At 40.2% G+C, this 17,822-nt stretch overlaps 1 protein-coding gene and 1 long non-coding RNA gene across 3 annotated transcripts; one reads left to right on the top strand and one right to left on the bottom strand.

Moving 5' to 3' along the window:
* Nucleotides 1-495: 495 nt before the first annotated feature.
* On the bottom strand, nt 496-17,673 carry BAG1 (BAG cochaperone 1). 2 transcript variants are annotated; one of them, XM_068195318.1, is made up of 7 exons: nt 17,526-17,673; nt 13,536-13,664; nt 13,316-13,398; nt 12,491-12,604; nt 11,875-11,982; nt 6,270-6,332; nt 496-3,828 (listed from the first exon to the last, which is right to left on the bottom strand). In XM_068195318.1, exons 1-7 carry the CDS (start codon nt 17,566-17,568, stop codon nt 3,739-3,741), a joined length of 630 nt encoding a protein of 209 aa, XP_068051419.1. In that variant the 5' UTR covers nt 17,569-17,673; the 3' UTR covers nt 496-3,738. The 2 variants fall into 2 exon arrangements, with proteins under 2 accessions (XP_068051419.1, XP_068051426.1); XM_068195325.1 differs by lacking the exon at nt 12,491-12,604.
* On the top strand, nt 13,660-16,542 carry LOC137476910 (uncharacterized). Its single transcript, XR_011000688.1, has 2 exons — nt 13,660-15,197; nt 15,246-16,542. It is a non-coding gene; the product is annotated as an uncharacterized lncRNA (long non-coding RNA).
* Nucleotides 17,674-17,822: the final 149 nt, after the last annotated feature.

Below are 17,822 nucleotides of genomic sequence, written 5' to 3'. Positions count from 1 at the left end.
CCGTCTTTATGGAACCACCAGGATTAAGGGGAAGAAGTTGACAAAAACCAGAAAAGTTCTGAATTTGCAAGGAATTTATGCATCATGTATGAGATGTATGAATATGCAACAGGCTACTGCTTTTAAAGATTATTCCTTTGTTCCCAAGGCATGCTTATTGGGCTTAAGTGCCCGAGAGCATCCGGACGTCCGTAATTCTTTGCTTTTTATTGTCTTGTAATTGTCCTAACTCTAAATTTTCATTACTCTAATTGTATTACTATTTTTATAACTATTTTATTATTATTAAACTTTTAAAATTTTAAAAACCAAGTGATTGGTGTTTATAACACTGGGAACACTGGAGGCCCTAAATCACGGCACCCTCTGGCAGGCCCCGCTCGCTGCCCTGCACAGCGCCCACGGCAGCACCAGCCAGAGCAGTGTGAGCCTTCTCCGCTGAAATACAGCCCAAATACAAAATTTAGTGACTACAACATGACCAAGGACAGCAGAGAACTTTCCATGGTTTATTTTTATCTTTTCATTTATCACAGTACAATAACGTGAGTTAACCAAAAAAAGAAAATAAAATCTAGTGCCAACTTCCATGGTGTCAAGTGCTCCACTCCAAACCACGAGTGTCCATTAGAAGTCAAAAAGTGTTGCTCCAGGCTTACAGCGACATTACCTTCCAGAGGACTTGGTCATGGAGGATGTCACTATAATTTTGTGCTGTTTCCAGAGAGCAACCCATCCCATGGCTCCAGACTCCACATTTCCCTGAGTCAGGTTTGGTTCTTCTCACACCAGCCCATGGGATCTGGGAGAGAAAACGGGCCAAGGGCGTGTGCAATTCAATTTCCATTTTGATAAAAGACAAATCCTGTGGTACATTTTGCCAGGATGGCAAATCCAAGGTCTGTAAACACAGCCAGAGCAACACAGCAACTGGAGGAAGACGATGGGATAAGTGCAACTGAGGCAAAAGGGAGTAACTTCTGTTTTGACATGATCGTGGCAGATTGTTGGGCTGAGGAAATGATTCAGTAGCAAAACAGGTATCACAGTACACCTGAACTACAGAATCAGTAAGACTATAGCTTAAGCTTATTTACATTTACAAACTCTGAAGAATATTTAAAATCACATCTTCCTTCCCCACCCTCCCACAATTGCAGTCTGCTGCACTTTTGAAAAGCAGAGACGCTGGCTTTTACTGAATTTAAGGCTATTCTGACAAAAAAATGTTTACAACTTCCCTCTCCAAAACTAAGTATAAAAGTCAATTCACTCTAGAATGTCTTGGATAACTCTAAATACAACCATCTGTTTTCCAAAACAAATCAACTCATTTTTATATTTGGAAGACAAAACAATTTATACTGCAGAAGTTGGTCTTCATACACATACTTTTGTCCTAGAGACCAAACCACTTAGCACTGCAAGGTAAATTTGGCTCAGGACACCTACCCTCTGCTGAATACAGATGTGCTGTGGGAGAGATTCACCATCACTCTCTTTGCCTCAAAGAACCAGACCATCAAAAGATCTGCTATGGAACATCCTGAAGCTAATCTACCTTGCTCTGAGACAGGCTGAGGATGTACTCACACATGCATATCTAAGAAAGCAGTAATTTCTGGGAAGGACTCCTGGGAAGACGATGTCTGTCTGTAAATGTTCTCACCCAAGAGAGAAAACTACACAGGAACAGCAGAAATGGACACAGTCCCAGCCATGACCACAGCTCTCACTTCTCTCCATGGGCACAGAAGGATTCTTGCTTATTGTACGTGCACCTGTGAAAGCTCAACGCATTAGAGAACCCACATTTGGGAGGGTGAGGATCCTTTCCATCATAGGAAAGTGGTTTATTTTGCATTCCCTGAATTAGGCAAGTGTTGCTGGTGGTTTAAGAGTCAGCTGAATCTGGTCCAGAAGCAGCCACAGGATAGGCTGGGCTTCACAAAACCGACTACAACCAATGCTTCCTCCTCTTAACCTTAAAGTGCTGGGGAAATGCAGACTAGTTAGCCTAGGAAAAAGCTTCTGCAGTCCTACCACACCAAATCCTAACATGATGGATAAGGTTCCTAGGAAGTTAGACTATGAAATCCTAGTAAGAGAATTTCGTAAGGAAAAAATGTAAGCTTGGAGTAACTGGTTAACAGCAAAAAACATGGCAACTCAAATCTTGGTATGGTCAACCAACATTTTTAGAATACAAGCGACCCTTTGTAACGCACAGCTATCACTTCATTTGTTCAATGGCATTTTTCACTAAAAAAAAAATGTTCCGCCAATTACGAACATCAAAGACAATACTGTAATAATAACACTTAGGTACTATTTAAGCTTTATAACTTATCAGAAGTTAAGATCTTTTTACATACATTTCCTATTTTTATCTTGAAAGGACAGCTAACCTTAAAACATATGGAAAATGCCTCACTACCTAAGGGCCAATTCTAAACATTCTCAGTCTGACTCATTTGGGATGAAGAATTTATTTCCTGCACAGAAAGAGCCTCCTTATTAGTCCCTGCGTATCTGGCTGACCTTCCAATGAGGAGCATCAGTGAAAAAGCAGCTCCTGTACATTTATGTTACCTACAGGCTGACACGCTCCACAGTCTGCTCAGAACCTCTGAGCAACCACTGCAAAGTTGGCTGCACCCACTCAAAGTTTCTGTCTCCTGCAAAAGCTGACTTCTCATGTCACAGAGAAGGTTAAGCACGGTACATATGTGACTGCAAGACTCAGCCATAACCCTCATACAGATGGCATTGCTAAAATAAACCTGTGTCTCTTTGCAACATGTTATAAAAATTCACTGATTGCCTTAACATACTGGAATAATCACTGCATTTTCCCATTAAATATAGCATCATGAATTCAGTAAATTCAGAAAAAAGTATAAAAACCTCTTTCAAAATCGCTCCTTAGTTATACCTTGCTTGAACTGAACCCTTGGTATTTGAGCAGCATGAGTAATCTCATTTCATTTCTCAACATAACTCAAGACAGAACACAAATAATAAAAATACAAATAATCTATAAAAACCACAGTACATCAGAAATCTGTGTAAAAAACATACGTCTGTATCAAGGAGCTCAGTAACAACTTAAAGCACCACTCAAAATTAAGTACCATACATGTTACAGTACATTCCATTTATTATGACAATTTAAGGCTAAAATAGGTACGACTCCCTTATAGTCAAGCTTTCTTATATTTATAAATGCATACAAACATTAAGTAGATACAAATGCGTTGGGGGTTTTTTTATTGCTCTGAACTGTCTACTAGAATGTTCAACTTTCCCAGATGTTGTCTCAGTTTGCCTTTTTCAATCTAGCTGAAGTCCTACAACTGCAACTTCGACACTTGTACGATTATAGACCTTCTTTGATTTGAGCTGTAAATAAATTCAAAGATATATCAGACAAAATTGCCCACCACTGAAAACTTCATAACTTAGTTAACTAAACTATCTTATTGTCCATAAGATACACAATTCGTCACAAAGATTAGCTCAGCCATTCTTCAGGAAGGATTTCTTTTCAAATTAATAGTTCTAACCAAGCGGCAAACAAGACAACCAGCAAGAAATGATTGACTGGTGCCAGTCTAACAGACTGGGCTTTGAGGGGGAAAAAAAAAAAGGAAGCTGGATATGTGCTCCAAAACAAAGAGCAAACTTTTCTTCTTGCTCATAGAGCAATTATGTTTCCTAATTATGTAAGGCAATGCCTCATTCTGCCAGTGCCAAATTCTTTGACTGTAGCTTGTCCATTTCTTGACCAATGTTCCCTTCAATGGTATCACACTGGGCAAGAAAAACCTGAGAATAAAAAACAAACAAATGTTATTGGATTTACACAGTTTGGCACCAGGAGGTGTTTCTGAAGAACTGAAAGTGCAGTTTCTATACTGCATTTGAAGATGTCGACTCAACAACCACTTTCGAGTTGTTTTGGTAATAGTTTATGCACACCTGCATTTACCTAGAATCCAACAGAAACTTGACACTAGATAAGGCTAATAATGATAATAGCACGGCTGCCCACCAGTCCTGATGCCGACATATTTCCAGTTGATCCAAAGTTCATAAACAACAATAGGAAACACAAAGGTTCAGACAAGTTAGTGCTTCATTCAGTTTGGAACATGACTTCTAAGCTCCTTTCTAAAACACATACTTCAGAGGCCAAGGCTGGGAGGGACAAACCTGCTCAGTCAAATTTAAAACAAGCTTTCATTAAACCAAGACCTTTTCTACTTCTTAAGACTACAAGGCACAATTGAACCTTCATCTTCATTAGTAACTGGTGTTCCACAAAAGATAGAAGGCTCCATTCCAAAAAGGGCAGTTCACCGCACCTTATGCTTTATTAGAACCTGCCCACAAATTCTCACAAGTAGAGTAATACACAGAGAGCAATTGGCAGCCAGCAGCCCCTGGTCACTTTGCTCCACCTGTACACAACACAACAGCCAGCACTTTAAGCCAATAAACTGTTTTAGGCCAACCCCAAAGTATGCAAGTGCACTGCACTTCCTGAGAAAGATTATCCCATTAGCTATTCATGTCTCACCTTCGTTTCTGCTATGTCTGCACCAGACTCTGACAGTCAAACCAGACATTTCATGTTATTTACATTAAAATGACAGTAAGAAAGCACTTTCCTTCTAGAGCAGCAACCTATTATGCCATGTGAATGTTCCTCAATTATCACACTGCTTTGAATCACCTATTTCCAACCAATCCCTTGAGCTGTCATCAACTCACGTCTTTAATTACCTGAGTGATGAAGAAGTGAAGGTGGTAACAACTGCAGCTGCTGACTGCTACTCTTTCATATTTATCTTCCCACCCTAGAAAATGTGTGACTGCCAGCAGTAGAAGGCAGTTAATAGCTTCCCCTTGCTTTCATGGATACTTTAAAATAATAAGCATAACTTGCCACTGTTTTCTTGTTCTTGCTGTGGAAAAACAAACTGTTGTTGACAGCTCTGGTCTGAAACCCCTTAGAATTCTTCGGGAGTCCTCAAAGGGTTCATAACCCAGAGCTGCATTATGCTGTGCCTATAAAAGCACATAAATAATTCTGATCTCTGCTCAACAGAATCCATTATGTTTAAACAGCAGTTGTTAAGCAAAGCCCCACTTACTTCTGCTGTAATTTCACCCAAGAGTGGAGATCCAGTAGCTTCCACAAAGTTTGATAGCCACCACTCTACTACAAGTTTTGCTGCCTTGGTTAGGCACATGGAATCAAGACTGTGTTCAGAACCTCCACATAACACTGCAACCACCTTCCTTTCCATTTGTATTACCTGAAATTAGCTCAATAACTGAGTACAAAGTGCTTTGTCCCTAAAGCTGTAACTAAAACCATTTCTCCTATGAAGTACTTCTTGGTGGGCCTTCCTTTACAACAGATGGCTATTCTAAAAAACTTATGAAACATCAATGGGAGGTCTTTAATAAAGTTACAGTAAAAGAAAAAATCATTCAACTCTATATATGAATGCAAGGTACTTCCAAGAACAATTTTTAGGAGCCCAATCTGGCACTAAAGCTAGTACAATACAAAGAAAAACAGTAATACAAGTAGCATTAAAATTCATTTATGTAAGTTTGAGTGGAGGGAGCTGAATTCCAGTATTTATTAACAAACCTTCAGTTCAAGGTCTCTAATAATACAATGCCTAGGAATTTACAAGCATCATACCATAGCAAAGCAATTAAACCCTCCATCCCCAGCACAGCTACACTGCTGTGTAGATCTTAAAGACCTACTCTCCAAAGAAAGTTGGTGCATTGCAGTATAAGCTACATTTTCCAAAGAACACCTCTGGCAAGGTCAGGAGTAGGTCAGCAGGAGTTACAGGTAACTGCATCCTTGTGCCCAGACCTCAGTCATTACTCCAATCCATCAAGATTCAAAAAAAGAGGAATGATCCTGTTGTCTTTACAAGTTATCAAGATTACTTCACATCGTCAGGCAGCCAAAAGACAAACCATTAATGTAAATGACAAGCATTATCTGAAAACAGCACAACCTATGAAAAACTGTCTTTTGTGTGCTATTTTATAAAGTTATTAAATACCTCTCAAAGGGAGGTCATACAAGATACCGATGTAAGAACAAACAGTGAAAAAATCTAAACAGCTCATTTTCACAAACTCTTGGTATACAAGTGCCCAGCATTTATGGAAGGAAAAAAAAAAAAAGAAAAGGGAAGAAAACCCACCAAAAACAAACCAAGAAAACTCACCTGGACCCTCTTCACTAACCCCTTCTTTTTCAGTTTGCAGTCACTGAAATTCTCTGGCAGATTCTGCAGTAAAATAAGCAAACAAGTTGATGCAGGTTACTGCTGAAATGAACGTATCAGACTTACTGCAAAAACTGGAATTATCAAAGAATCCTCTGAATAGGCATCCTGAAAATGCCATGCCTGCTCAGTAAGGATCATTACACAGGAAAGAATATATGAGAAAAAGTTATTAAAAAGCTAGGGATGCAGCAGGCTGACTGCAAAGAACCAAGCCAGGAAATCTACCATGTGTCTTTTGGGAATATACAGCAACAGACTACACACACTGCTTTTTCTGCTGTGCTGTGTGTTAACTGTTCTTCAGAGCTTTTTCAGAGATTATAACACGAACAAATTTCTTACAAATACATTCACTCAATCACTGGAATGTATCATTAATAATGCAGCCATTGCCAGTCGAAGCTGTACGTCTAATCATCTCTGTAATGTACTCATGGAAGGCAACAGATATGAGTGTTACACAATGTCAGCTTTCAATTTAATTCAAACTGCATAATTTTCTGTACTCCTACCACCCATTACATTCTTGTAGGTCATCCTGGCAAGCATTACATGCTTTGTCCTTTTCAAGCTATGTGAAATTGGGGTGCTGCTGAGGAATGGTGCTCAGGTTTATGATTGTTTTCTTAACAGGTAAAGTACCTGTACAGACGATTATCATCATATAAAGTTTATGTGAACATTCTTAAGAACACTGTGTTCTCACTGGTGAAAATGCATAAAAATCTTGGAAGTTTCTCACTAGTTTACCTTTTATTTTCCACCCTAACTCCAGACCAAGAACACAAGTTTACCTAAGCTAATCTGTTTCATTTCAGCCAAAATGTGAGCACAGCTGGGAGGTTTAGATACATAAACTTTTGTAAAAATCAAAATACAAACAAAAAAAAAAAAAAAGGTGTTTTTTTTCTTTTATTGTTCAGACAAATGGATTCTACTCTCCCTGTTTGTTGCCCATGCTGTGTGCACTGGTGTGAGGCACTTCAGCTGAGCTGTGGGCCGTGTCATCTCCCTACAGGAACACTCCTTATCTCCTCAGAGGTATTTCACTGGTGTTTCCCTCTTGAGCCCTAACAGCATGATGGTTGGAGTAGAAAGCTATAACCTAGTTTCCATTACTGATACTTGGTAGGAAAGTTACAAAACACTGCAGTCAGCATACAGACTAAGGGGGGATGAAATGGAGGATGGAGAAGGGTGGAAAGTTACTAACCCAGATATAACAATACGGAAAATTATAGGGAGAAAATGTGGTTCCTGCTCCCTGGATGGAATGTGGTCAGCATGCCAAACTTCCCACAAATAAACACTAAGGGGGCCTAAAGAGAGGAGAAACCATGGTCAGGGTCTGTCTAAATCCTGCAAGAGGGGGAACATGGTGGTACCTTGTAGCTGATAAACCATGTAACAGCTGTCAGCCAAGCAAGGAAGAAGATTTCCTGCTGTTGAACCAGCAACTGTGGCAAAATCACAGATGCCCATCTCCATTCTGAAGTGTACGTTGAATACAATATTAATGTATAGCTCCAGCCTCAAAGGTCACCTCAGACGTAATACTGACATTACCCACCTCAAAGTACAGCTACCCCCCACAGAACATGATGCATGACTAGAGTCACTCTAGCTCCACCTAAATGTAAAAATAGTACAAGAGTAAGTTAAAAATGGCATAAAAATAGGGAAGACTCCATTATTTGGGATTACAGCTGGTTAGTATATTGCTTTAAGTATGTTTTTGCAGCCAGATACTACCACCAGCAATCCTGTCAGAGTTAATTAATAAAGGAGGGCTAGTCCATAAACTGGTAACGTGAGTCCTTCAAGGGCACTTAAGGTCACTGGCAGCAGGTAATGTATTTGACTGTGGATACCCAGGAGGGGGGTCCCTCTTATGCTGTTGTGTCCTGATTTTGTCCCTGAATCTTGCCTGGGGCACCAACAGATCAATTAAAGGTGTGGAGGTCCAGGAGGGGCCCCTCTGTTTGCATGTGACCCCAAGCAAGTCAGCTGAACCACCCTCACATCAAGTGGGCTGCTCAGGGAACGGTAAGGGGACACTGACAGACTGGTGGGGCACAAGGGTCTCAGTTAACCTGGGGCACTGACACACAAATCAAACTGAAAGGGCTGGAAAAAGACTCCCCTTTCACATGACAATGCTCCTTGAGCTTTAGAAATATCTTTTTCTGAAGATCTGATTTCATGTTTACAATTCATGCTAGGAGATTAACGAACTACAGAAAGAACTGCTTATCACATTTTTATTGATTCAGATAAATTCAAAAAGTTTACTAATAGGATCTCATCTTATTGTAAGTGGAAAAACTTCCCAGATGTCTGGGAAATGTTTGTTACAGGAATAGTGACGGGTTTTTTTCAGAATACTTCTTTCTTTTAATCCTTGAAATGTTAATTTCGTATGGATTTATCCAATGACAAGTACAGCAGAGACAAGGAGAGAGTTAAATTTCATCAGAACAGCTTGTTAATTTAAGTAAGTTCTACAGAGGAACTACACTTTTAAAAAATCTTCAGGAAAGGAGGATGGGCCACCAGAGTGTAACTATGAGTCAGTTGCGCTATCAATGCCCTCAATACTGACAGAGGCAATTTGACAGATTTGTTGTGAATTTATGTTAACAAAATCAGTGACTAGTATATCAGAAGAGAAAGCTTTTTTCAATTCTTAGAACAATCTGTTCTCTGCAATATTGTCTTTCTAGATTAAAAAATCTGCCATTTAATAGGAGACCATCTTGAGCACAAAGTGAGTGCTCACACTGCAATATTGGGGAAAACATTCATTAAATCAGAGCTGGTTCATAGGTACATACTGTCATGTGGATTCAAATCTTCCTACTGATCTCAGAAAAACTTCACTTTTTCTTCAAAAAAACCCTTCAGATATTTAAAAAACTGATCCAGATGACCAAGTGAAGCATTGTCTGTATTCTTCTCACTGAGATTTGTAATAAATAGTGTGTTTTGACTTCTATTCCTGGACCAATTGTTTTACTGATGAAATAAATAGCACATCTGTGAATGCACACACACAAATCTTCAAGTATTGAACAAGACTCAACTGCATTCTTCCTGAAGAAAACTTCCAAGATCTGTGGCTTATGGCAATGTCTGATTGTGTCAGACAAATCAAATTTTTTTAAGATGCAGTGAAAGCAGTAGCTGTTTAAACACATTTATGTTACAATGCTTAAGTTACAGCTGCTCTAACCAAAAGCATCCCTTTCACACCTCTGGCAGTGACAACACTGTATTTTTTCTCTCACACCCCACTACTGTATGACTATAAACTTACTTCTCCACCTTCCAAATCCCATCTTTTAAACTCACAATTGCTGAATGAATGGTGTCTATTAAAAGTATTTAGTTCCAAACTCAGCTCCTCTAATTAATGAGCTTGTCTGCTACTAGTAAGAGAGTGATACTCCTAAAATAGAAAGAAAACAATATGCAGGCTTCCTTACCCTTATCTCTCTGTAACCAACCAAATCTCATTTCGCATCAGCCTGTATAGTTTTGAGTGATCCAAATAACACAGCAGCTAAGATACCTTAATGAGTTGTGACAATTCTGCCAAAGAAAAAAAGCTGTAATATTTATTGTGTGAGCTTGCTGGTATGTTTGTCTCCTACAATGCATCATCCATTCTTCTCAGTCAGTCACATTTTTCCCCTCTGAATTTTTTAACATGCTGTTGACTCAATCAACAGCACCTCTACATGTCCAATAGTGTTTAACAGATGCATCACAACTAGCTTTTTACTTGGCTGCTGAAAAGAACACTAATTACTTGTATAAACCAGTTCTACAATAAGATAAAATACTTTACTGCTTTGCATTTCTGTTTGCCATTTTGTACTCCAGTGGAACTCATTTATTGCTCATACACATCCCTGACTACCAGTCTGTACTGATGCCTCCATACAGTGCACAACCACAGTACTGCTGAGTACTGCCTCAGTAAACTGGTGGCCTGTTCATCTGACCTGGTGTGATACCAGCACTGTGAACTCCCTCATTTTATGTTAAGATTCCACCCACCTACATGTATTTCATCTGCAAGATTGCACATCAGTCCAGCTTTCATGACAAATCTCACAGCCAACTTTGTATATTAAAAGAAACAAATATGTGCAATATAACTGCAATCACTGGCAATCCAAACTCTCACTTATTAAAAAAAAAAAAAAAAAACCAACAACTTTTCAATGTCATAGGCTCATATTCAATAAAGTAACAAACAATGACTACAGATTTTGGAAGAAATTAATTGCAATTAGTCTTAGCTCTGGCTGCTCCACTTTCTCAAGAAACAAAGTACAGGGACTCCACTATTTCCCAAATCTAAACACCAAGTCACTGATTATAAGTCTTCTAAAACATTGTACTAGACATAAAATCTGTTGTCCAGTACTATTTAGAGTATTTTGGATAAGGAGATACAACACAGCATGCTTTCTGTTTAAACCACACAAAAAGTAACAGAATTAAAGTAAACTTGGGAAATTGAGTTTGGATTATCAAGAAAGCAGTGAAACAGTTTTACAAGGCTGCCTGCTGGGTTTCAGAACTGCACACCAGAATAAAAATACCGAGTTTTTTTCCAAATAGGATTTGGTATCAAAACTTGAAAGGGTCAGAAATAAGCTTTAACCCCATCCAATTGAGACAGCTGTTGCCACCTTACCGATATTTTCATGACAACATGTAGTAAATCTGCCACTTCAAGCAGGAAATCAGTTAGATGAAGTCTTTATGCCTAACAGCATTCAAAACCTGTCCACACAATATTCTCCTTTATGTGAGGTACAAAAGGAAACAGAAATTTGAAGACTTCAAAATACTTAGAATACAGCAATATTTTTAAAAAAGTATAGAGTATAACAAACAGCAAAGACTACGTTACCATCGTAGGCTCACAATACAAAAGCAGGAAATTAGTTAGTAAGCTTTCCACCATACCCAGGAACACATCCATATTACATAGCATTTGATGATGGCCAGTTCAAATTATTACTCTGATTTAGTCCACTGCTGAACTTTTACAAAGAATCCATAAAATTAAACTACGTTTGTTTCACCAGTTGTAGGTGTTTGCATAGCATATTTCTAAAAAAAACTCCAATAGAAGGTCACTGTACCGAGGAGGAGACCCAAAGACACCACTACCACAGAAAAGCAGCATTTTTCCTTCAGAGCAGGCTATTATGATCTTGATATGCAACATAATTATATAATGAGGCTTACAGAGAACAACCAGCAGACAGATAAACAGAGTAAGGAAATACCCTGGCTGGGACAATTTTCTATTTATCTCTGTACAAGACCCTTATTCTCATCCAGCTCTCAGCTACCACATGATACAGGAAGATGTATATTATACTCTGTAAATGTAATGTAAGGTTATGATCCACAAATGACTGTGAAGCACTTCGATAGCCAAAAATAAATTTCTTAGTGCATTAAAATATCAAATAAGTTTCTGTTGGGATTTGACCCTCTTCTGTGATTAGTTACTCACAATGGCATCAATCTGTTCAAGGGTCTTCATGAACTGCTCTGCAGTTCCTTTAATCCTCTTGTCCAGCTGTTTTAGTGCTTCTGCTTGGAGATCCTTTGCTAAAAATCCCTGAAGAAATAAAAACAAAATTATCCTATACCCTACACAATACTCACCTTAGAAAATCTGTCAATCTACAACAGCAGAAAACATCTTTTACTATTTCTGTATTTTCAAGCATGATAGGGACTCAAATCTTAATCTGTATTCTTCTGTACTTTATCAACTCTTGACATGGTAAATGTAAGATCTGTTAGGTTTACTAAAATGATAAACATGTAATAGATCTTCTTTGGACTTTGAGAGAACTAGAAGTTTTTCCAGATATAAAGAATGTAAGTTATCCCATATGAAACAATATTTACCTTTTTCCAAACAGTGCCATGTCTCTATTTTGCAAATTCATAAATGGCATTTAGAATTCACTAAGAATTATTGCTGACTCTTGGACATTTAGGAGGGGCAGCCTATTACTGACTACTCAAAATCTCCAAACTGTTTTGTTTGGGTTTTTTTTACATAGAAATACCTAGAAAACTGCTTTGCAAAGATATAAAGTGATACAAAACTGGCATACCTTCTGGATACTTGTGAACTCTTTATTAACTTCCTCTAACTTATTAGCTATTTGCTCCACTGACTTCTCCAAATCTTTTAACTTCTTTAATTCAGCCTCTTCTTCTGGACTATTCTGTGTATTCAAAAGTACAACATTCACAACTAAGGAACAAATAAAGATATAATGCAGCTAAAAAGCAGCAGTGCTGATACAGACATAAAGGCTTCTGAGGGTTTAGAATACACACTACACTGTGGCTATTATTTCTGTATTTCAATAACTACCAAATAAGCTTCTTCCAAAGCTTAATTACAAATATACTTAAATCAGCAATGTATATAAACACATTTAATGAGATTAATTGAAGGAAAAAGGAAAAGTATTTTTTTTTTCTTTTTGTCAACTTACCATTTCTAAAGTATAGGCAATATTTACATCATAAAATTATTATCTCATCCTCAAGTTGCAAAGCCAGATACAAATCATTTCACCAGAAAAAACCCAGATGATCAAGACTCAGTAGCTACAGTTGGGAAAGCTTTTTTTTAAACCAGAAAAATAAGATGAGCAGATAAGGTCATCAGTGCACAGAAAGTTCATGAGCACTGACCACAGACTAGGCAGAGTCCTGTCAATAATGTAAAGCAGAAGCCAGTCAATAATGTAATTTCAGAAAAGTATATACTGCAGTTATTTGCAGCGTAACATGAGACTGAACTCAACTTTGTGGATAGGTGTACAAAATTAGGTTAATGCTCCAGTTTGTTTCTGTATTCAGCAGCTGACTTAGTGACAAAAATTATGATAGTTTAAGGGGAAAAAAGGTCCAAAAGCAATGCTTACCCTTTTCCCAATCAACATGACTTTGCAACCATTTTTAACACCAAGTGCTGATAATGGTTGTTCCAATTCTTTCAGAGACTTTCCTAAACGAACAACAAGAGAGGAGAAAACAGTTTAAGTATAGTTAGTGGTATAAGAATGTCTTTTTGAAGACATTGAAAACATGGACACCCGATGAAAGCTCATCATCTATAAGAAACATGGCAGATTTATAAGTTACCTTTGTATATCAGTTTCTGAAAAGGAACTGGAACTCCAGTGACTTGCTCAATAAGTACAGCCATGTCTTGTAGTGTAGGTTCACCATCTTCTCGCTGAGAAGCAACTTGAATACTGTGCTTTTCATTACCTAGTAGATAAACAGATTACAGTAATACCTATTATAACCTAGAAAATATTACAGAGATAATTCATCTCTAATACTTATCACCATTAATGCAGAAAGTTCTCAAATGACAGGTTCTCATGTAGAATCATAATTTTCAATCAAATTACTCTACTGCATTTCCTTCCTCTTGAAGTGATTGACCTCAGCTGAAAATTTTGGCTTACACTGGAATAACCAGGAGAGCTTCACTGGGTGTATTTTACTGGTGTAATTTAGCTCCTACTAAATATTATTCCATATCTCTTTTTAAGAGTACAGATGGTGTACAGCATGAAAGCCCACACCTTCCTGATGTATTCCATTTCCTACTTGTAGGAACTTCTAATTACATGAGTCTTTGGTATCTGAGACAATTATCACTTCCTTTGCTCCCTTCTTCTCAAACACGAGAAACAAGGGATCATTGTCTACCCTGTTTCATCTCCACCAACAACCAGAGAGTATTCACTGAGTACCAAAACTATTTCTCCCCATATAGTACTGATAAGCAGACATAACCACTTGGAGAAGTCCCAGCTTATCTGTCACCTTCAACTTCCTACTCAGACTCCCTAAGATTACTTGCATGCAAACAGGAGGTAGTTCTTAGGGGAAAGAAAAGGAGTATGCCTATTAATCTCTGCTTTGCAACAGACCCTTTCTACAACCCTCTGCTCCCACACACATAAAGTCTGTCAATCTGAAAGCACCCACAGGAATCAATCACCTCTGGCTGCAAGGGAAATCAAAACAGGCATTTTTTACTCTGCAGGAAGAGAGAACTTAACACATATCAGAAGAAAAACTATTCTCACACCACTAATTTAAAGTGTACGTATCTTTTACAAAGGAGAGTGCTAGAAAAATTGATTTTAAAATGCTCCAGCCTCTCACAGTCACATGACAAGTGACACTATAGCCTCAAATATTTTAAAGCTTGAACAAAATTTGTTATTCCAAGACAATGTTAAGCTTAAAATCACATTATGTCCCTCTCATCCAAGCATTTTCCATAAACAGCCCTTATTATCAGTTTGTTTTGGGGAAAAAAAACAAACCACAAAATACAACCTCAACATATTTCAAAAGGTCATTTTGATATATACAACTGCTTTGTATAAGGGCTCTGCCCATGAGCAATTGACAGAAAAAACCCAAACACTAACTGAGGAAAAAAACAGATGAACTTTGTGTAACAATAGAACCAGTTTAATTACAAATCATGAGTGCCACTTTGGAGAGACTGTAAACAAATTTTACCGTAAATTCACAGCAGAGTGAAATCACCATAAAAAACAACTCATGGGTTGCTCCAGGTGCCAGAGCTGAGATTCCCCTGCAGCCCAGAGTGAAGACCACGGTGAAGCAGCTGTGCCCCTGCAACCCATGGAGGATCTCACACCAGAGCAGGTGGATGCCTGAGAGGAGGCTGTGACCCTGTGGGAAGCCTGTGCTGGAGCAGGCTCCTGGCAGGGACCTGCAGAGCCATGGAGAAAGGAGCCCATGCTGGAGCAGGTTTGCTGGCAGGACTTGTCACCCTGTGGGGGATGCACACTGGACCAGTCTGTTCCTGAAGCACTGCAATCCATAAGAAGAAACCATGTGGAGCAGGGGAAGAGTGTGAGGAGTCCACCCCCTGAGGAGGAAGGAGCAGCAGAGACAAAGTGTGATGAATTGACCAGAGCCCCCATTCCCCTGCACTGCTCAAGCAGGAGGAATTAGAGAATTCAGTAGGAAAGTTAAGCCTGGGGGAAAAGTATTTTTTTCTCTTTTAGTTCTCATTGTTCTACTCTGATTTGAATGTTAATAAACTACATGTTCCCAAGTTAAGTCTGTTTTGCCCATGACCTGGTGAGTGCTCTCTCCCGGCCCTTCTGTCAAGCCACTAGCTTTTGTTGTATTTTCTATCCCCTGCCCAGCTGAGGAAGGGAGTGACAGAGTGGCTTTGGTGGGCATCTGATGTCTAGCCAGGGTCCGCCCACCACACTTGGCAGATTGTCAAGTCACACATAGGGGTCTACTGTCCTTCTACTTCTCAGCCCTAATTTCCATCTTTCCCCACTTACACTCACGCACACAAAACTTTTACTAAAAATGTTCTGTGCAAAGTGGTCAAGCCCCATTTGACAGCTGCAGGTGTAAATCACACAGATGAAGCCCAAGCTGAACAAAGGCTTCTATTTGCTATCTGTTAATGACAAAGTCATTATCAGGTAAGAAAACAATTGGAAAGACAGAAACATTCTCAGACAAGCAGGCTGTTGCCAAACAGCAGGACATTGGAATTATAAAGATGTCAAATCATTAAATTGCTGACATCTTTGCAAAATGAAAACCCCTCAGATCAAATGGAACTCTCTGAAGGAACCAGGCAGCACATGAATCATGATGATTCAAACAAATTAGTCCACAAAATTCCTCACCAAAGACTCTTAAATAAAACTACCAGGTGATAAAGGAAACATTTTAACAAAACAATTTGAAACACAATTTGAAAACACAAATGAGAATCAGAAATAAACAACAAGCTTTAGAGATGGAAATAACATTACCAATATAGGGCAAAAGAACCAAAGGTAGCATTTATTATTCAATATTTTTTTAAAAAATACTATAAAAAATTACTAAGTTTTGCTAACAAAACTCAACAGAACATCTTGATGATTTAGTACCTTACTATCTTCTTCATTCCTCCTACTGTCTCACTTAGATCCACTCCAAAATTTAACCACGGTGTTTCTCATCTTATTTTTAAGAACTGTGGAGTTCAAGCTATTCACACCCCTTTACAGTAAGGTTTTATATTTGTTTACAGATACATCTTCCCCTCCACCTTTTTCTCCCTCTTCTGGTTTTTCTTTTCAAGGGGAAAAAAAGTCCAACTCAGCTGGCCTTTGAGTGACCCACTCCATCAGGTCAGCACCCACCTGTCCTACTGAAGAAACCACTCTCTGTTGCAGCCTTGCAGCTCACTAGCTGCAAAAATCCAAGCCTCTTCAACAAACCAGAAGAAAACCTATTGGGTAGCACCTGCTGTTAACATGCAGTGCTGACTTCAGCAATATATTTCATCTAAATGAAGATCACCCAAACAGCGGAATCACAGAATGGATCAGCTTGAAGGGACCGCAATGGGCCATCTGGTCCAACTTCCCTGCCCAAGCAGGGTCATCCTAGAGCACGTGGCACAGGATGGTGTCCAGACAGTTGTTGAATACCTCCAGTGAGGGAGACTGCATAACCTCTCTGTGCAAGTTGTACCAAGGCACAGTCACTCCCACAATAAAGAAGTTCTTCCTCATATTCAGGTGGAACTTCCTGTGCATTGCCTCTTGTGCTATTGCTGAGCACCACTGAGAAGAACCTGACTCCATCTTCTTGGCATCCCCCCTTCATGTATTCGTTCACATCAACGAGGTCCCCTCTGTCATCTCTCCTCGAGGCTGAACAGGCCCCGCTCCCCCACCTCTTCCTTTTAAGACAGATGCTCCAGTCCCCCCAAGATCCTCGTCGCCCCCAGACGACCTCTGCTCTGTGCTCCCTGGCAAAGGCCGCCGTGTCACCTGCTCCCACTACCACCCCTGCAGCACACCTAGGCCTGCGATCCAGCTGGAGGACACACTGGCAAGCCGTGGCCAGTAAGGAGCGAAGTGTCGCGGCAGCAGCCGGGATGGACCCCGGGCCGAGCCCCGCCGAGGCCGCCCCCGCTCGCCCCCACCGCCGGTGCAGCTGCGGCCCGCCCGCCCCGCAGCGCCCGGTGCCGCTCCGGGCCGGGCGGGGATCGCGGGCGGAGGGGCGGGGAAGGGCCGGCAGCGCCCCCCGCCCGCCGCCCCGGGCGCTTACTGTAAGTGATGGTGACGGTCACCGGGGCTCCGGGCGCCGCCATCTCGCCCCGCCACAGGAACCGTCGGCGGCGCTGCCGGGGCGCGCCCGGAGCGCGTCACTTCCGCAGCTGGAAAACGGGAATGCCGCGTTGCCGGGCTGCTCTCGGGCCGCACCGCCGAGCGGCTCCCGGCAGCAGCAGGGACGCGGCCGAGGCGTGAACGGGATCTGTTCTTCCCCGTGCCAAACCAGGCTCCGCCTCTGGCGAACCCTGTGCACATGACGCTGATCACCTGCCAGCTGCCCCGTTCTTCGGAC

The sequence above is a fragment of the Anomalospiza imberbis genome, chromosome 1 (genome assembly GCF_031753505.1).
Source record: "Anomalospiza imberbis isolate Cuckoo-Finch-1a 21T00152 chromosome 1, ASM3175350v1, whole genome shotgun sequence".
Taxonomy (NCBI): domain Eukaryota; kingdom Metazoa; phylum Chordata; class Aves; order Passeriformes; family Viduidae; genus Anomalospiza; species Anomalospiza imberbis.
Note: the sequence above shows the minus strand (reverse complement) of the source record. Positions and strands in the feature narration are given on the sequence as shown.

What these genes read in the sequence shown, in the direction of transcription:
- BAG1 (XM_068195318.1), bottom strand. Translation starts at nt 17,568, where the DNA reads ATGGCGGCGCCCGGAGCCCCGGTGACCGTCACCATCACTTACA. An exon ending in AGTTCACAAGTATCCAGAAG is followed by an intron (nt 11,983 to 12,490) that starts GTATGCCAGTTT and finishes TTATTTCTTCAG; the next exon opens with GGATTTTTAGCAAAGGATCT. An exon ending in TTGAACAGATTGATGCCATT is followed by an intron (nt 6,333 to 11,874) that starts GTGAGTAACTAA and finishes ATTTTACTGCAG; the next exon opens with AATCTGCCAGAGAATTTCAG.